The following is a 21240-nucleotide window of genomic DNA, read 5'->3' as shown; positions in this document are numbered from 1 at the left end:
ATGGGATGGCCTAACTTGCTTAGTCTGATTCCATGGTTACCAAGAAACACAATCTTTCATAGAAATTATTAACTATGAAGACTTTGAACAGTTTGTTGATGGATATTTCTCACAGTATACTCGTTTTATACAGTGGTCACATCAGTTTCAATAATGTACATTTATATACCCTTAAGATATGTATGAACACATTCTCACATGTGAGGCTGAAGGGCAGTAAATTCACCAAGATGTCTACCCTGTGAAACCCAATAGGAGGAAGCCTCCAGTCCTAAGCCCTGCTGGACACCAAGGGGTTGAAGAGTTTTTACTTGAAAAGCAGATCTCTTAAAACATACCTCATCTAGGATTTCTCTATTTCTTTGTAGTAGTTCAGGTAGCTCTTTGATCAACTGATCAACAGTCTGGATACCACCCTGTTCAACCACAGATGCGGACTTAGTCAATATAGACTGAGGTACAGTGTCTCCAGACACATCTTCAATTGCTGCTGGAAGATTAAGGGAAGCTAACACCCTGAAAAAATAAGATACTATGTCATCTAGAGGTCTAAACCACCTTTAAAACATTAATCTCCTATATCCAAATCAACAGCAATGGAGTTAGCACCCCAAAAAAGTAGAGAAGCCCCATCAATGGAAAAATAAAGCAAAGACAAAGGTAAAAACAGAAAAATCAGCGGTTGATAAAATTAAGACAAAATCATTAAAGAATTAAGTTCACTGCGCATAATTAAAAGCCAAAAAGAAGTATACATTGAAATATACTAGATACCTTTGGCTCCCAGCTCAAACTTAACTTCTTTTAGTCTAAGTAATTAAAAGTCAAAACATCTATCTTAAATGCAATCTTTTATCACACTCCTGATTGTTATAATGTCACTGACAAATCAGAAACAATATACAAAATAGTTATAATTTCCTATCATCTAGGCATAAGGCCAAGAGAACATAGTTGACCTAGGTACTAATTACAGAATCTTCATCTCTTCTCAGTTTTGTGGCACAGTAACAATTACTCTGTTATTTCATTACGTAATGGAAGGGATGTTAGAGTAAACTTACATTGCTTTCTTGCCAGAAAAAGCAAAACGAGGTCAAAATCCATGCATTCGTCAAAATTAAAAACACGAAAAAGCAAATCAAACTAGGAAAAAATATTCTCAATTTCATGTAGCTGACAAAGGATGTGCCTCTAAAATACGTAAAGAACTCTTTAAAGATTAATGAGAAAAAATCAATTTTAATAAATGAGCAAAAGATTTAAACAGATACTTCACAAAAGATGTATAAATGTCTGATAAGCACATCAAGAGTTATTCAACATCGTTACTAGTTAGGGGAATGCAAATTAAACCACAACAAGATACTGCTAGACATAGACTAAAATGGCTAAAATTAGAAAGACTAACAATACTAAGTGCTGATGAGGATGCAGAGCAACTGCATTTCTCAAACAGTGCAGGAAGGAACATAAACTGGAACCACCACCTTGGAAAACAACCTGGGGGCCTGCCCCGTGGCGTAGCAGTTGAGTACGCACACTCCACTGCTGGCGGCCCGGGTTCAGATCCCAGGCGCGCACCCAAAATACTGCTTGTCAGGCCATGCTATGGCGGCGTCCCACATAAAGTGGAGGAAGATGGGCATGGATGTTAGCTCAGGGCCAGTCTTCCTCAGCAAAAAGAGGAGGATTGGCAACAGATGTTAGCTCAGGGCTGATCTTCCTCACAAAACAAAACAAAACAAAAAAAAAAAAGAAAACAATCTGGCCATCTTGTATGAAGTTAAACATACACTAACCATACAACTCAACAATTCTAATACTAGGTATTTACCCAAGAGAAATAAAACATGTCCAGACAAATATTTGTAAATCAGTGTTCATACCAACTGAAATGTCCACCAACAGGTGAAAGAATTAACAAACTGCTATTTGACCATAATATGGAATACTGCTCATTAAGAAATAGGATTGGGGGGGCCGGCCTGGTGGCGTAGTGGTTAAGTTCGCACACTCCACTTCGGTGGCCTGGGGTTCACAGGTTCGGATCCCGGGCGCAGACCTATGCACCACTTATCAAGCAATGCTGTGGCAAGCATCCCATATATAAAGTAGAGGAAGATGGGCATGGATGTTAGCCTAAGGCCAATCTTCCTCAGCAAAAAAGAGGAGGACTGATAATGGATGTTAGCTCAGGGCTAGTCTTCCCCACCAAAAAAAAAAAAAAAAAAAAGAAAGAAAGAAAGAAAAAGGATCAGGGGGCCAGCCCGGTGGCATAATGGTTAAGTTCACACATTCCACTTCAGTGGGCCAGAGTTCACAAATTGGGATCCTGGGCATAGACCTACACACCACTCATCAAGCCAAGGCATCCCACATACAACACAGAGGAAGACTGGCACAGATGTTAGCTCAGCAACAATCTTCCTCAAGCAAAAAGAGGAGGATTAGCAACAGATGTTAGCTCAGGGCCAATCTTCATCAACAAAAAAAACGGGATCAAACTTATACACACAACATAGATGAATCTCAAAAACATCACATTAAGTCAAAGAAGCCCAATACATTGAGAATATGCTGCACATGCTGTACAAACTTAAGTACCCCATACTGTATACACTGTAGCAATACTGTAATGTACCATATACTGTAATGTACCATATACTGTAATGTACCATATACTGTAATGTATACATTGTACATGCTATAATGGTTACATTTATATTAAATTGTATAAAGAGTAAAGCTAACCTATAGTGACAGGGAGTAGATCAATAGTGGCTAGGGGCCAAGAGAGGAGGGATTGAAGGGAAAGAGGCATGAGGGAGTTTTTTAGAATGATGGAAAAATGTTCTCTATCCTGATCGTGGTGCTGGTGGTTACATGGGTACACACATTTATTAAAAAGAATCAAACTATACATTTAAAATGGGGTATTTTATTGTGTGAAAATTATACTTAAGATATTTTAACAACCAATGAATTATTTTCTTAGTCTTCAACCCATCAGAAACAAAAATCGGTTCAGGATACCAAATGTACTATGTATCTTAACTTAAAAAGTTCATTTCTAGTTCTCATTTCCCTCAAATAATCCTTGAAATACAAATTAGTGGTCAAATATTTTCACTTTGTTTCAGTAATTAAATTTCTTCCAACTATAATATATTTGCTAAGGCTGAGTAAATATAATGTCCCCAAAAAATGTGTGTGTGTGTGTGTGTGTGTGTGTGTGCGTGCGCGCCTCTATATTTGCTATTTCACGTATCTTTGACATTCAACTCCAAGCTCAGAAAACTAAAATTGTTCATAAACTATTTAGTTAAAGAACAATCAAACAGAAAACATTAAAACTTTAGAGAAATTTATCAAAGTTAAGCTCTACCTACCCATTTGCCAAAGTGGTGGCTTCTCTCATTTGAGCAATTGATCTGTTAACTAAATCAGCTTTCCTCTGATTATAGGCAGCCAAAGCCTGCTGCACTGACACAGGAACCATCTTCTCAAACAGATCTAAAGTTAGGAATGAAAATTTCAACAAAATTTTAACATGAAAACTCCAACTATAAAGTGACTGTCCATATTTCCTTTCCAATCTTCACAAAAAAAGTCTACAAATATTGGGGCCGGCCCGGTGGCATAAGCAGTTAAGTGTGCGTGCTCCACTGCGGTGGCCTGGGGTTTGCTGGTTCGGATCCCGGGCGTACACCAACGCACCGCTGGGCAAGCCATGCTGTAGCGGCATCCCATATAAAGTGGAGGAAGATGGGCACTTATGTTAGCCCAGGGCCAGTCTTCCTCAGCAAAAAAAAAAAGAGGAGGGTTGGCAGATGTTAGCACAGGGCTGATCTTCCTCACCAAAAAAAAAAGAGTCTACAAATATTTAAATTAAAGATCAAAACTAAATCACTATTGAAAGTACAATGATGAAGAGAATTTTTAGATCACTATATTCATGAACAGTGACAATGAAGGCTTTTTCTTTTAATTTAATTTTCTTAACTTTTAAGATGTGTTTGTCATTGAGTTTAAGGGATCTTTGGTGAAGATTTATACATAAGAAAACACTGCTCATTTGTTGATTAAACTGACTGAGAGAGCAACAGTGCCATGGTTCAATTTCCACCTCCACCAGTTCCTAGCTCTGCAATCTTAGGCAAACTAGTTAACCACTCTGTGCATCAGTATCTTCATCAGTCAAATGGGGATAATAATACTACCTATCTCATGTAGTTGTTGTGAGAAATAAATGAGCTTATATTTGTAGAGTGCTTAAAAGAGCCCCAGCACATGGTAAACACTTTGTGTTTTCTAAATAGAAATAAGTAAAATAATCACCCTTTCTCAATAACTTAGAATATTATCCTTGGGATCTCAGCTAGAGGCTACCACACATTGCATGTATCTACAAAATCCAAGGATGTTATAACATTTATTTATTTGATACAACCATGACTCCAGAAGTTCATATGTTTAAAGTCATATTTATGTATGCTTATTTTTAATGGTAGAATCTTAAACAATATAACAAACATTAATAAAATGATAAGTGCCTGTTTAAAGTCTTTATCATTACTCAAACAGTTTCAAATTTTCTGACTTTGTTGTATACTTTACATATGCCTCATTACTATTTACCTTCCATCTTAAAATTTCACTATAGATACAACACACTTTTTATTCTCATATTCATTTTGAACAACACGAATACAAATTATCTTCAAAGCATACAATAGCAATTGTGTGGTTTTAGCTACAAAAAACAGATTAAACTGGAGAAAAGATGAGTAAGATTAAAGAGCATCTGAAATGACATACCAGTGAATTTCTGGCTGATGGGCACATTGACTGGGGTAGATTTCACAAGTGTGGCTTTGCCAATAGGGTCTAGATCTTTAAGGTCTGGAACTCGATCATGATAAATGAAGTCATTGTCTTTCTTTGCTGCAGTAAGGGCACGGTTGATTTTGTCAGAAAATTCCTTCACATTAACATATTCATCATAGCGAGATGCCACTGTTTTAATCAATTCTGCTGCGTGCTAAAATGTTTAAAAAAAAAAGTTTTCTTTCTTTTTTCCAACAAAGCATCCAAGCATTGCTTTTTTTAAAAAATCTTTAAGGATCTGCATTTCCAGCAATGTGGGCTACAGAATAACGTAGAAATCCTCCCATCACAAAATACTAAAACACCAAAAATGAAGAATATTACCTAGCAGACATCTCTTTAAACACATGGGTAAATTACCAAGAAAGTAAAAGAAAACCATGGGCCAATAAGTATAAATTGACACTGAGGAAGGCTAGCTGTCAAGTATTTCTTTTTTTTTTTTTTTTTTTTTAAGATTTTATTTATTTATTTATTTATTTTCCCCCCAAAGCCCCAGTAGATAGTTGTATGTCATAGTTGCACAGCCTTCTAGTTGCTGTATGTGGGACGCGGCCCCAGCATGGCCGGAGAAGTGGCGCGTCTGTGCGCACCCGGTATCCAAACCCGGGCCGCCAGCAGCAGAGCGCGCGCACTTAACCGCTAAGCCACGGGGCCGGCCCTGTCAAGTATTTCTGTAACCCAAAGGACCAGCAATTAAAATACATTAAAAGGGGCCGGCCCCGTGGCATAGCGGTTAAGTGCGAGTGCTCCACTGCAGCAGCCCAGGGTTCAGATACCGGACACGCACCAACACACCACTTGTCAAGCCATGCTGTGGCGGCATCCCATAAAAAGTGGAGGAAGATGGACACGGATGTTAGCCCTGGGCCAGTCTTCCTCAGCAAAAAGAGGAGGATTGGAGACAGATGTTAGCTCAGGGCTAATCTTCCTCAAAAAAAAAAAAAAATGCATTAAAAGCCCTCTCAGAGATCTGAGACAGGTGTCTTGAAATTATATAAGACAGAGAACTGAGACACAACCCCTTCACCTCCTCGTATGAAGGCAGGAACCTCAAAGAGCTACACCCATAGTGAAAGGATAGATCAGGAAAAAACTATCCAGCAACATAGGAAGTCAACAAAGAGGCATGTTACCTCATCGTCAATAGGAATTTTTTTTTAAAAAAATGTTTGCCCTTATAATGCATAAGATGAGCATATGCCTCACATAAATTTAGGGCTTACATTACAGTACTTAGGCAGTAGTAGGTATAGTAACATCAGATTAAAAAGCCAAAAGCATTATTAGGAATAAATTCAGTACATAATGTTTAACATTTGCCAATTTGCCAGAAAGCTATAAAACAAATTTTGCATTTAATAGTCTCTATCTACATAAACAATTACAATGAGAAATCAGAGTGGAAGATTTTAACACTCCCATCTAGCAATGACTAGACCAAGTAAACAAAAAATGTGTAAGACTAAAGAATATTTGAATAACACAATTAATGAGTTTGATTTACTAGACATGAAGAATCCTGGACTCCACAATTAGAGAATACATAATATTCTCATCCATAGAGAGAACATCTATATAAAGTGACCACATAAGGAGATACAGCAAGTCAAAAACACCAAAATTATAGGAATACAAGAATGGTTTAATATTAAAAAACCTTCTTATGTAATTCTCCAAATAACAGATTTAAGTTTAAAAAAATCAAATTATCTCCATAGATACTGAAAAAACATTTGATAAAATTCAATATTCACAGGCCGGCAGTGTAGTGGTTGAGCACACGTGTTCCACTTTGGCGGCCAGGGGTTCGAGGGTTCGGGTCCCAGGTGCAGACCTACACCTACTCAACAAGCCATGTTGTGGCAGCAACCCACATACAAAATAGAGGAAGACTGGCACAAATGTTAGCTCAGGGCCAATCTTCCTCAAGCAAAAAGAGGAGGATTGGCAACAGATGTTAGCTCAGGGCCAGTCTTCCTCACCAAAAAAAAAAAAAAAAAAAAAAATTCAATATTCATTCTTGATATTTTTTAAAAATCTTAGTAAAACAGAAATAGATATCCAGTTCCTTAACATGATAAAATCTTAACCCCCAAAGCTGATACCATGCATAGCACAAAAATTATAAGATACATTCCTAGAATCGAAATAAAACAAAGATAACCAGTATCACCATGACCATAGAACATGTCAAAACAACTAGACAAAAGGATGAAATTAGAGGTATAAAATTTAGAAAAGAAAAGGAAAGAATTACTTACAGGTGATGTGTTTGTATACCAGGAAAACCCAAGAAAATCAACTAAACTATTCTAAATAATGAGAGAGGTAACTTAGATACAAAATCAATAAAGCAAATACACATAAACCACCACCAATTTGAAGAGATAACAAAAGAAATAAATCCAGTTACTAGCAACAGAAGACAAAACATCCAGGAGTAAATTTTAAAGATATATGCAAGATCAATACAAACCAACAGAGGGCAACAAGGATAACCAAAACAAACAAAACCTACATCTTCAGTGTAAACTAGGAGATGGAAAATGCACAAATTTAAATCACTTTTTAAATTTGTAAATCAAATTTGATTTGTAAATACGGTCCAACACTCCCCCAAATAGCAAAACTGGTACTAGAACCCTAAGATATGCTGAATACACCAGGAGAGAAAGGGGACTGCTATGGGCTCCATCCTGAGTGGAAATGCTTTAAGCAAATCTGAAAACAATGAAATGGAATGAGGTACCAACTGCTAGCTAATGATAAAGCCAAGCCAAACCCGAGATGTCAGATGTCGAGCCACTAAGGGGTGTCACAGGAAAATGGAGTGCTGAGGAGCCTCATCCCAAGAGGAAGCGGCTGAGAGCAAGAGGCAGATTAATTACGAGGGCGGGAATGGTGGGGAAGCAGAAAAGAGGACTGAAAAAAGAGGAGAAAGATGACGGGGAGTGAGCATCCAGAAAACATCAACAAAATACAAACTCTAAAAGTAGATGCATCCCTTTGAAAAGCAAAGGCTGTGAGGAATTCAGAGAAACACAGGTACAGAAGTGGAATCCTTCCTAAACCAGGCTAGGCTCTGAGAGCCAGAGAAGTGAAGCTGTGGAGGGAGCCCTCACACAATGAGGCCTGGAAAGCTCCCTGGGCCCATTCCCTCACCCAGGAACCCCTTGCTATTCCTCCACTAAAATCAAACTCAATCAAACACGAGTAACTGAAAAGGCATCTCATCTGCCTCAACACAAAGAAACCACTAGGAAAAGGATGAAAATGAGCAGTGTAACTTTCCAATAGATAATGAAAATTCACCAAATAAATACTGCCACAAAGCAGATGAAAACAGCACACTAAAAAAACTAAAATAACTCAAAAACTTAAGGACACAATCACAGTAACATGGACAGCAATAACAAAGTGGAGTAACATACATCAAGGATTCCAAAGTGGAGCTGGAGGGCCGTTAAGCAAGTGGGGCTTACGCACACTCACCACATCCACCAAATGTTAAGTGAACTTCTGAACTTTACTTGACACCAGAGGTCACATTTTGAAGCATTCCTCATTCCAAGAACGGACAATCTGCCTAGATACAACCCAAGGACCAAATACGTACTGACAAGCCAGCTCACCTCACGCCAGAACCAATCATCAGCTGTTCAACGTAAACCTCTGTGGCCTGTGTCCTTTGCTTTTATAAACCCCTGCCTCCTCTGTCTTCCTCGGAACACATTTTGGGTTTCTACTTGAATCTGTGACTCCCAAATTGCAATTCTTGAGACCCCAATAAACTTTTTGCTTCTTTTGCAGTTTGTGCCTCTTATTAGTTGACAGTATCGAAAGAACACAAAATATGAATAGAGGACCAGATGGCCCAGACAACAGTGGGTGACAGCCAGGTAGCAAGAGAATGTGAAACAGGAGCTGACAGAACTCAGGAAAGAAAGTGAAGAAAATACGAAATCACTTAAGAAAAGAAAGACTGGAATATTTATTCGAGGAACAAGAAAGGGATAACAGACATCACAGAAATCATTGTAAGAAACACACAAAACAAGAAAAAGTGAGGAAAATTCAACACAGCATGTGGGGAGGGGGGAGGTCACTACAAATTAAAGATTTATAAGAGATATCAACCAAATGCAATGTGAGGACCCTGTATGGATCCCTGACTTGAACACCAACTGCAAACAGACTTTAGAAAAAATCAGGGAAAACTAAACCAGGTTTGGATAACGTTAGGTTACTAGTATTAATTATTAATTCATATTAATTAGTATTAATTTTGCTAAATGAGATGACATCGTGGTTTTAATTTTTTTTAGCCTTATCTATTAGAGATACATACTAAAGTACTTAGGGATGAAATGATATGTGAGATAGCTGTAAAATATTCCAAAAAAATAAGAGGGGAAGAGGAAATAGATGAAACACAAATAGCAAAATACTGATAATCGCTAAAGCTGAGTAATGGATACTTGATGATTCATATTTTTATATATATGTTTGAAGTTTTCTATAGTAAATATTTAAATAAAATACAATTCATATAGAAGAATAAAGCAAGAACAATCATGAAAATTCAGAAAATGAGAGATGACAATACCTACTGGGCATTAAAACATTCTAAAGTGTCAATGACTAAAATGGTATGGAACTGGAGCATGAACAGATAAAGAGGCCAATGAAACAGAATAAAAAGTTCAGAAATAGACCCAAATATATAAGACTAATTTAGGATGTGATAAAGTCAGACTCTCAAATCAGTGGGGTAAAGAGTCATTCTAATAAATGGGTTGGGGACAACTGGGTAGCCATTTGGAAAAATAAAAATTAGATCCATACTTCATATCACATATCAGGATAAACTCCAAGTGGATTAAAGATCCAAGTATAATATATAATAAATTACATATATATTATACTTTGCTATCAGCAATCCCATTTCTAGGAATTTAAGATAAATGGGCTGCTATGGACTGAACTGTGTCCCCCTAAAATTTTTATTGATGCTCTAAGCCCCAAAGTGATGGTACTTGGAGACAAGGCCTTTGGAAGATTATGTTTGGATGAGGTTTGGGATTAGCACCCTTAGAAGAGGCACCAGAGAGCTTGCTCTCTCTCCTCCCACCATGTAAGGACACAGCAAGAAGCCAGGCAGCAGTGTGCAGGCCAGGAAAAGAGCTCTCACCAGAATCTGATCATGCTGACACCCTGATCTCAGACTTTCAACCTCCCGATCTATAAGAAAATAAATTTCTGTTGTTTAAACCACCCCGTCTATGGTATTTTCTTATGGAAGCCCAGGCTAACATACCTGCTAAAATACAAAACGCCATGCATATATAATTATTCACTGCAGTATTGCCTGTAATAGCAAATCTTGGAAACACACAAGTATCCAGCAATAGGGGACAGCAATAAACTATGGTTTATACAATGAAGTGTAATGCAGCTCTAAAGAAAAATGAGGAAAGTCTCTCTATTGCTATATTAAAATGGAGAGATCTTCAGGATATGTTTTTATATAAGAAAAGCAAGATATACAACACTGTATATAGCATACTACCTCTTATGTAAGAATGGGAAGAGTTAAGAATGTGCATTGTTTGTGTGTGCTATATATTGGCTTGTATTTCAAAGGAAAAAAACATTGAAAGGATTAAACAAGAAACTAATGAAAATTACCTCTGGGGCAGTGAGAAAAAAGGATGAAGGGAAGAGGATAGAAAGGAAAAGGTATAGAGATGGGTTGAAGTGTATACCTTTATATATACCTATTTTTCCCAATTTTTATTTTAGAAATTTTCAAACCCAGAGAAAAACTGAAAGACTAGAACAATGAGTAACAACAGACCCTCTACCTAGGCTCAACAATTGTTACCCATCTGCCATATTTGCTTTATCTCTCTTTCTCATATATACACATATACATGTACCTTTGTGGTTTTTTTTTTTTGCAAAACCATATGAAACTAAAATTCAGATGTCAGGACCCTTCATCCCTAAATACCTCAGCAAATATCTACTAATAAGGACAATCTCCTTAATACCTACGAGCTACTATCATATCCAAGAAAACAAACAATAGTTTCATAAAATCAGTTTTACCATCTTACTAAGTCCCTCATTAATGAATTAAACAAATCTCTGACATTCCATATGAATCACATTTTTACATCTACATATTTTTGACTTTTTGAAAATTGTACTTTGGCAGCTTCAGAGATTCCACCAAGAAGATCAAGTGGACCTACCTTTCTGGAGCCAAATAAACCACATTGTCCACCAAGTGCACCTCATGAGCTGTATAAGGCCAGGTACAATTTTTCTTGGCTCCAGAAGTGAATCCCAATCAGTAATTTTACCTTTGCTGCTATTTTACCTATTGTTTTGATTTTCCTGACCCTATGATTTTGTTTCTGTTTCTGGTTTGCTCATGACCAATAAGTTTTTTCCCACTGCTGACAGGAATGATTGGAAAGCTGGTTTAATGGTGTGACCACTGAATGATCTCTATCAAATTCATCGGGTACTCTACTGAATGAAAGACTACTGAGAATATGATTTCTTGGTCATCTGTTTTTGTCTGTTTGTTCGGTTTGCCTATTTCTGAGCTCAAATCAAGTAAAAAAAAAAATCTCATGCCTACTGGAAAAAGCAACAGCCCTTTGAGATACGAATTGGTGTTCGTGTTCTGTGTTGACTTTTGACCTATGGCTAAAGCTGTAAAACTGACGCTATAAACTCTCATGTCTATAACTTAAAAAAGTCTTTCTCTCTCATTGTGTGAGTTTGAAATAGCTTCCTTTTTCCAGAGGCAATTTTAAAAATTAGATTAAAATTTCAAAAGAAGCTCTTCTCTGACTGATTTATCGAGACCAAAAGGGCTTACTTCAATCTAATAGTCCCAGAATTCCCAGAAAATAAACTAAACTGCTAATACTTTAAATATGCTAGCGTGAAAAGTCTTTCCCACAGAAACTCCTCTCAGAAGCATTTTTATATAAGAATCTATGTTACTGTAATCAAACCAAATTCCTGGACAAATGAGATATGTTTGATAATCAGGGTTTTATGAAAAAGTATGGCTTGCTCTGATTTTGTCAGTGTGGAATATAATACAAGCATATATCTTATTTTTTATAAGATTTGGGTTTCTTTTCTCATGAAAAGACTAATTAATCTGAACTTCCTAAATGATATTTGCATAGTATTTTCTAACATCCAGTCCATATTTTAATTTTCTTAACAGTCCTCTTTCTAGCCTCCGCTTACCAATACTCAAAATACAAACAACTCGTATCAACAGCCCTTCTCCCTGCTGCGAAGTTGCCCCAGATGTCACAGCAAGTTTTTGACCACCTCAATGCCAACAGTATGGACACAACTGCACAGAAGGTACTCTGCTGCTTACAAGATCTATTTATATATATTACCATTGTCCTTCTCAAGCTGTGAAATTATGTGCCCCAATTTAGACCAAAGCTAAGTCTTCGTTAAGTTAAGCACTGCACATTCTTTCTGGAACATGGCAATTAATTTAGAATATTTTATTTCAAAACAAAACATAGATAAATAAAAGAGAACTGAATGCAGATTTTGCATGAATGTTTTTAGATAAAATATGAAACTGCAAAAAGCACTCAGTAGGTAAAGCCTAAACATAAAAACAATCATTTGTCACTGTTGATACAGGGCAACAAGAGGAAAGGTTTTTATGAGCAAACTAAGCAAAATTCACTTTATGACTCTCACTAAGAAAACAAAGGAGATCCAGTTACTTAAATATTTATTTCCAAGAGACTCACCTGTAACCTTGCAATCTCTTCCCCAAATTTCTTCTGCTGTTTTGCCAGGATAGACTGGTGGTACTCAGCATTGGCCTGCATGATACAGTGCTTTGCAGCCAAGACAGGGAACACCTCCTGGAAATAAAAATACTGACCAGGGGGGAGTCCAACCACACAAACCACCACAGACAACATGGGATGCAGGAAGAAAAAGGAAAAGGAGACAGAAATTAGAATCACTCCATTAATGGTTTAGAGATAGGTTAGTCATTAGGTGTAAACAGAGAAGACCACATGCTTTTGCACGGATTGGATTCAATTAATTCAATCTTTTTCTTCGAATTAAAATTAAGGCTTTTTTTAAACTCTTAAGTGAAGCCAATTTAAGTTTTTACAATTCTCTTTAATCGAGCCATGAAGTCAACATTTTGTTTACAAAGAAGAAAGGAAAGCATGCATTAGAAGAGAAGTAGAATGGGCACTGACAGAGGAAGACCAAGCACAGGGCTTTAGAAGCTTTCGTATGAGCCCTTACCCAGCCCTTAGAGTTAACTAAACCACCATTACTCACATATACTAATGAAATTGCTCTATAGCTGACTGTTTCATCACGTTTAAAAGACAAAAGACAGTAAAGTAAGTTCCCACTTAAATTCATATCCTAAGAGACTTTTTAATAAAGATGATTTTTAGCCATATAAAAATTATTTAGTATCATACAAACACTAACATTTCAGTATCATATACTCAAAAACACATAGCAAACAGACAAATGTACTAAGTTAATGACTAATATGATAAAGTGTTATTTTGCCCTAATTTGCTTTGGAAAAAATTCCAGTCAAAATTAATTTTAAAAGATCCAAAAAACATGAACCAGACAAGCAGTTATACTGGTAGACGCTGTTCCAAAATGTCAAATCCTAGCCTGCAACCTCACTGTTTTTAGGATGCACATGCCATACAAAATCCAAGAAATACACTAGACAATCACTGTCTAGACAAAAAAATTAGAAAATCAAAAACTGAATTACTACCTTGTGTGCTTTCCTGTCTCCCAGTGAATAATTTCCTAGCTTCCTGGATCACTACTTGCAGATATTCCAGTTTTATAACTAGAATATGAAAATACCTTATGAGCTTTATTAGTAAAAAGGCAAAAATAAAAGACATCTAAATCTCAAACTGCACCCATGCCAGTTCTCAAGGTAAGGCTGGAGCAACTTGGTATTAAAACAGGAGATTTTCAAGGAATACCAGGAATGCTGCAGAAGTAGTTTCCAAGTCTTTGTAGGTGACATTCTTCTCTCCATGACAGGACTGAACTAATGGCCCAACAGGATGTAACAGTACACTGTGCAGCTGAACGTGAGGTCTTTCAGATGAAAAAAAGGTGAGAGGAGATCCCAAGTGTCTTTTTAAGAGTAACTCTATTGTACCCAAGAGGCCTGGGCAAATCTCTACTGATCTCTTGGCATATTTTAAATCTCCAGGAATCTTTACATTAATTCCTTATTGTTCATTTTCTGACTAAACTAATATTGTACTGCTGATGTACTCACATGCTTTTTTTTTACTTTACCACAAAATTGTCTGCAATTTCATAATTTACAAAGACTCCTGAATGACTTATAAATCAATAAATTCCCCTACAAAAGATCATGTAGCAAATATCATATGCTATCATACAAATGAAACTAATTCCTTGAACATTTCTGAGAGTTGTTGAAACATACTACATTTCACTCACTCAATCTGTAAGTTTCCTGTTTTAACCATTCCAAATTTACTTGTTCATCTAATCATCTGCTTTGTCATTTACAAATGATCATCACTGACTAGTCTTTTCAAATGCCACTTCAGAAAAGTTTACATTAAAACAATTAATACTTCCTGTGACATGTGGTTTAAGATGGTTGTTTTCCTTGGCTGTCCAATAGCCGCCCAATTTTCTATCCCTGTTGGCAAAACTTAATTCTAATCAAAGCATTGGATGAATTTAAGTTTTCTTTTCCTTTTGTCTTTCTGTCTGTTTCTGCGCTTTAAGACTCATCTTTAAGAAAACAGGACAATAATTAAAAGTGTGAGTAATCAACATGCCAAGTATTCATGCTTGTACCAAATCACCAGTGATTCAGAACTACACAATGCCTTGATTTGATAAAATTATTGGAGACAGATTTTCAAAAATTTCCAGAAAGAGTTTTAGCTTGAAAAAACAAGTTTAGTAAAGAGTAGAGGCAAAGCCACTCCCTAAATATAAAAGAATTTTTCATGCATCTTAAATAAAAAACTTCCTACAAATATATTCTTCAAATGCCTCTCCTGAAATTTCAAATGTCTTAATAAAACATAATTGTCAACTTGCTTCTTGTACACAAAAATGTCCAAATATTTCCACATGCAAAATAAGCCAGTGTTTACAAGAACAATTAACTGACCTTGGGGAGAGTATCTTTGTATTGACACTGTTTAAAAGCATCACCAAAATAATCTGCAGCCTGATTAGCCAATTTAGCTATGATGGCATCTTTCATTTTATCTGGAATAAAATATTAAATTGACCATTATAATTAAAATAAATATGAAATAACCTGATATATCATGATAACTCAGTATAGACATTGAGATCACAAGTTTGTACATTTGTCTAAAAAAAAATCTGTACTGATGAAATCAATTCTTCTGCATAAAACTTAATTATTCCATAGGCAAATCCAAAGAGTCAGAAAATAGATTAATGATTGCCAGGAGCTGAGGGAAAAGAAGAATGCAGAGTGACAGCCAGTGGGTATGGGATTTCTTTTCGGGGTAACCAAAATGTTCTAATGCATACTTTAAAAGGGTGAATTTTATTGTATACGAAGTCTACCTCAATATAAGCTGTTATTTTAAAAGAAAAAATTATTCCTGTTCGTATAGCTTCCACATGATGACTGCTCCCTTATTTTCAATTTCTCTACACTTACACATTCAGCCCGTATTCCAATCTCTCATACTAACTTACAAGCCTTAAAAGAACTGTTCTTATTTCCTCATTCACATCTGCCTAGATGGCTCCTTGTCAATTAGGTCTGGTTTAAAGAAGACCTTCTTAAAGAATCTTCTTGACTAACGAATCTAAAATTAGCATGACTCCCCCTACATCATTACCCCATAGCCGGACAACCAGCCATTATCACAGAATCTATCTTGTTTTCTTTATAGCAATTATCTCTCTCTAAAATTACCTTGGCTACTTAATTTCTTTCTTATCATCTCCCCCACACTAAAATGTAAGCTTCTTGAAAATAGGAATCTGGTTTGTCTGCTAACTCCATTTATCTAGAGCATTGAACAGTGACTGACACACAAATAAATATTTGCTGAATGAATGAATTTTTGACATATTACAAACCTACATAAATACTCTTCTGGAGTTCACTGTTTTAAGACAATAGCTAACTATCCATTTCATAAAAGACTTCAAACACACCCTCATTCTTAAATGTGCATTTGTATCACCCTAAGTTCAAAAAAGGAAAGCTGAAAATTTTCAATAATCCATATGTCAAGTTCAAAGAAGAAAGCTCTACACTGAACATATTAGATTCTAATCACTTTCTTATTTTAAAAGCCTATCACCTCTTTTCACATGCAACAAAATGGAGAACAAACTGGGATTACCTCTTGTGGCTTTTAAAAAAAATACTTCTTGGGCCTGTGCCAGCATAATAAGACTGAGGGTCCCAACAGTATCCGGAGATATGTCCACAGTAGGCTCTCGATTTAAGGCAGATAAAACTGTCTCTTTAATATGTAAAAAGGCACCACTAGCAAACTAGAGGAGGGAAAAAAAGAATTTCTTTAAAATCCAGGAACTCAGCAATTTTCTACTGTTAGACACAAAATTATTTCAAATGTTAACTCAGTTGATCGGTTACTGTATTTAAATTTTTATACTGTGCAAAACAGATCTAAAACATCCGACCTACAAACAATAAGGGTATTTTTCTAAAATTCTATAGAATAATAGGAGATTTAACAAAGATTAAAAGTAAACTGCAACAAAAAAACAAAGTAAATTAATAGGACAAATTGATTAAACTTATTTTTAGATATACTTCCTCAAAACTAACAATGAGAATAGAGGCAGGGATAAAACATTAGTAAAATGTTTTTCGTACTAAAATGCTCGTTTTGGTCCCAAATTCCTCTCTCAAATAATTAAAACATGTCACTTAGGAGAAACCTCAAATAATACAGACACCCAGTCCTCTGAGGAACAGCATTACTATTCATTGTTAATGATTTCTCTTTGGCTTTCAGAGCTCCCCGGTGAAATGTTCCCCATCAGATTTTTCTTCCCATTATATTTTGCTGAGGTTAACACTAAAATAACTTTGCTTTTATGAAACAAATGATCCTGGGAAAAAGGAAGATGTCAATCCGGGATTAAAAGGTGTGGGTTAAACAGATAAGCTACGCAGAGATGACTCAGGGTTAACTGTATTAAAGTGAACGTCATGTTTCCTGTAGTCATGAAGTATCATAAAACTAGAATATCTGCAGGGAGTGATTAGTTGGCCTTGCTTAGTAAACTAACAGAATCACAGAGTACAACAGCAGGGGATCCAGTCTCTCATTCACAAATATGGAACTGAAGACCTACAGAGGTTAAAGAATTTACCCAAGGGCACATAGCTTCTCGGTGGCAAACAGCCTAAACAAGGATCTAGGTCTTCAAATACCACCAGTTCTTTTTCCATCACACTAAGGGACCTGCTGTGAATCACAGAGGTGACTCACAGAATGAAATGTGTCCTCAATAATTCAGAATGCCCTCCAAGATCTCACATCCAATTAACTAAATAAAATTTTACTTCGTTTTCTCATTTTTAAATATTTGCCATTTATGGACTCAAAAAGAAGAGGTATACGCGTCATGTCTGTCATCTGTGACCACCCAAAACCGTATGGTAAGCCACAATTTGAAGCATACTGTTTGCTTATATTTTTCTCTTTCTTTCTTAGAACAACATTCCTCACTTCTCCCCTACACAATGGGAAAAATTCAGACTCCACCTCTGATACAAATTCCAGAGCCATGGCAGACAGTGAAAGGACCACTGGAATACCACAAAATGTGGAACGAGAACACCTGAAACCCCAATGGACCATTTTATTACCACTTATGACCTTTAGTCTCATCTATAAAATGAGAATGACATTATACAACATGTATCATGTTCATCTAAGAGTAAAATAATGTACATGAACACACTTTGTGAATTATAAAGAAATATAAAACATGAAAACACAATTATAGATGATACCACCTAACAAAAATCACTCATTGTTCTTTAAATTGAAACAAAATATAAAAGCTGAGTAAATAATATACTGCCACAAAATACTATGCCATATTGGTAAGTGATAGTATCTAAAATTTAAATTTAGCTAACTGAAGAACATTACAAATCTGACCACATTTAAATATGACCTCTCCACAAGTCTCAAGAGTTACAATTTTCTTGCCAAGAGGTCTTAATTTTTGTGACACTGGTAAAATTTCAGGTGTGTCTCACTCTAAGAAAAAAATATATTAAAATAATGTACAAATTTTTTAAATGAGGTCATTTATTTACCAAGGATTTCGTCTCAAACATTTAATCATTTGTTCTCCCAACATTATTGAGCCTTTATTATGTGCCAGGCACTGTGCTAGGTGCTGGGTATACAAGAGTGAGCAGTTTATCTAAGGGCTTCAAAAATATGAATCAGTTCATTAAAAAGTACATTACTTTCCAAAAATATCTGTGGGTAAAGAACATCTATAAACCTAAACGCAATTATTTTCAATTTAATCTAATGTAGTGTTGATCATTATGTAGAAACTACTGTTCTGCATACCTGGTAATGCTTAGCAGCGATTTTCAATCCTTCATCATTATCCAGGTTCTGTTCTGCCGCAATCTGGCTAGCTAAGGCTGCACAATTGAACAACACACAGCTCTTTTCATATCCTAAGCTTGCAAGAGCTGTAAAAAATTGAGAAAAAAAAATTTATCAGATTATTTTTTCTAAAGAAAATGAATGTTTCAAAGGGAAATACTATTACCTCCATCCCATTGGCTCTCACAAAAACAAGTTTCTAGACCTGTTGTCTCACCCATTATATGCTCTCATATTTCTAGCTGCCCTGCCAGGCATTTATTTCCACAACAATATTCCCATCATCTAAAACTCAAAAGATCAATAAATTATTCTTCCCTTCCCTTTACGACCACACTGCTATTAGTCAGGTTCAAAATGAAAAGTCATTCTCACATCATTTCTCACTTAAATTCAAATAAATTCTTTCCATTTTTCCATCACCTCTCTCAAAATTGAATCTTCCCACCACATTTAAACCAATTCCTCACTACTCCAAACCTAAGCCAATGCAAGCACCTCAAGCTGGCCTTCCATGTCTCACTCCCTATGCCAAGACATCTCTCAGAGGGCTAGCAGATTATTTGGTTAAAATACAACTATATGATCAACTACACATCTCATATCCATTGGGATAGCTACTATGAAAACACAAAACAACAACTGTTGGCAGGCATGTAGAGAAACTGGTACTGTTGTACACTGTAGGTGGGAATGTAAAGTGTTGCAGCTGTAGAAAACACTATGGAGGTTCCTCAAAAAATCAGAAATAAAATTGCCATATGCTCCAACAATTACACTTCTGTGTATATACCCAAAAGAACTGAAAGCAGTCTCTCAAAGAGATATGTGCACACTCATGTTCACAGCAGTATTATTCACAATAGCCCAAAGGTGGAAGCAAGCCAACTGTCCATTGATGGATGAACACAAAATGTGGTCTATACACATAATGGAATATTATTCAATCTTAAAAAGGAAGGAAATCCTGTCACACGCTACAACATGGATGAACCTTGAGGATATCAAGCTATCAAGCTAAGTGAAATAAGTCAATCACCAAAAGACAAATACTGTATGATTCCACTTATATGAGCTATCTAAAGCAGTCAAATGCACAGAAACAGAAATAGAATGGTGGTTAACAGGGACTGGGGGAAGGGTGAAAAGGAGAGTTACTGTTTAATGGGTACAGAGTTTCAGTTTTGCAAGATCAAAAAGTTTTGGAGGGCTGCTTCACAACAACGTGAATATACTCAATGCTACTGAAACTGTACCCTTAAAACTGGTTAAGATAGTAAATTTTATGTTATATGTTTTTTACCACAATAAAAAAAAAAAAGACAAATTCAATCACTGTGACATTCAAGGTCTTACATAATGTGCCAGGCATTGAGCACCAAGCAAAATAATCAGAAGGCTCCTTACAGAAACACTGAATGAACCATCTAGGAGAATCAGAACACTATAGTTGTGTGTTTGTGCCAGAGTAGTGCCATAAAGTAAAACTCCTTGTTAGGGCATTTTAGTAGTCTTCCTTGTAACAACGGCCAGTTTTCAGCTCGTCTCCAACTCAATTCTAGCCTCCTCACCCTAAAGTGAAGCAGACATACATATCAGCTACTCTAACCTACTTTCTTAATTAAATATATGAAAAATCTAGAATAACCAGGATGTGAGAAGAGCCTACAACAAAATAAAGATCAAGGTGAACTAAAAAATTGAGCCTAGAATAAACAAAGACAATTCTAATAATAGACAACAACATTTCAAAGATCATAATTAGCATTCTTAAAGAGATTCCAAGACAGTACATCCATAAAACAAGAACAGGATGTTATTAAAAATGAACAATACACAAATAAGAAAAGGCTCCAGGAAATTAAAAACTTGACTGCTAAGTTTTTCAAAAGGTTAGAAAATAATATCCAGGCAGCCCATAAATTCAAAGAAACGAAAAATGTAAGAGTTATGAATACTCAGAACAGCCAACATCCAACTAACAAAGCATTCCAAAAAGAAGAGAAAAACAGTGAAGAGGAAATTATCAAAGAAATGTACAAAAACTTCCCAGGGCTGAAGGGAGATAGTCTTCAAACTGAAAGGCCCAACAATAAATGCCAAATACAAAGAATAAAAAGAGAGCCAATCAGATCTTTTGAGATTTCTAAACATGAAGGATAATGAGAAAATTATAAAAATCTTCCCAAGAAAAAAGAAACAGGTCACCTACAAAAGGACAAAAATCAGACCTTTTATAAGTAACACTGGATAGTAAAAGGCAAGGGAACAATGTCTTCAATTTCTGAAGAAACATAGTTCTAATTAATTAAACAAATATATATTAAGGCTAGTGTGGCTGAAAAAAAGAGAGCAAGGGACAAATGGTAAGCAATGACGTCAGGGAAGTAAAAGCCAGCTTACACCGTAAAGCCTTTAGCTTTACTCTGAGTGAGGTGGGAAATCAACAGAGTTTTGAACAGAGACTCACTCAGCCCAGACTGTGGACAACAGACCACAGAGAAGCAACACTGGTGGAAGCAGGAAACTAGATAGGTAGCTGCTGCAGTGAGGTGCTGAGAGGTGATGGTGGCTCTGACCACAACAGCACCAGCAGAGGTGCTGAGAGGTGACTGGATTT

At 36.1% G+C, this 21240-nt stretch overlaps 1 protein-coding gene across 2 annotated transcripts in view; it reads right to left on the bottom strand.

The window, feature by feature from the left end:
• PDCD6IP (programmed cell death 6 interacting protein) overlaps window positions 1–21240 on the bottom strand; it is a 67177-nt gene that overhangs the window by 28590 nt on the left and 17347 nt on the right. The window contains exons 4-10 of one of the 2 annotated variants that reach the window (XM_004419474.3): window positions 18579–18706; window positions 16353–16506; window positions 15128–15228; window positions 12705–12836; window positions 4822–5044; window positions 3393–3516; window positions 339–516 (exon numbers count right to left, since the gene is read on the bottom strand). In XM_004419474.3, coding sequence (XP_004419531.1) covers window positions 339–516; window positions 3393–3516; window positions 4822–5044; window positions 12705–12836; window positions 15128–15228; window positions 16353–16506; window positions 18579–18706 — 1040 coding nt within the window. The remainder of the gene's footprint in view (window positions 1–338; window positions 517–3392; window positions 3517–4821; window positions 5045–12704; window positions 12837–15127; window positions 15229–16352; window positions 16507–18578; window positions 18707–21240) is intronic. The other variant, XM_004419475.3, reaches the window with a different exon arrangement.

This window comes from Ceratotherium simum, chromosome 5, assembly GCF_057802395.1.
Source record: "Ceratotherium simum simum isolate JZ-2026a chromosome 5, ASM5780239v1, whole genome shotgun sequence".
Classification (NCBI taxonomy): domain Eukaryota; kingdom Metazoa; phylum Chordata; class Mammalia; order Perissodactyla; family Rhinocerotidae; genus Ceratotherium; species Ceratotherium simum.
Note: the sequence above shows the minus strand (reverse complement) of the source record. Positions and strands in the feature narration are given on the sequence as shown.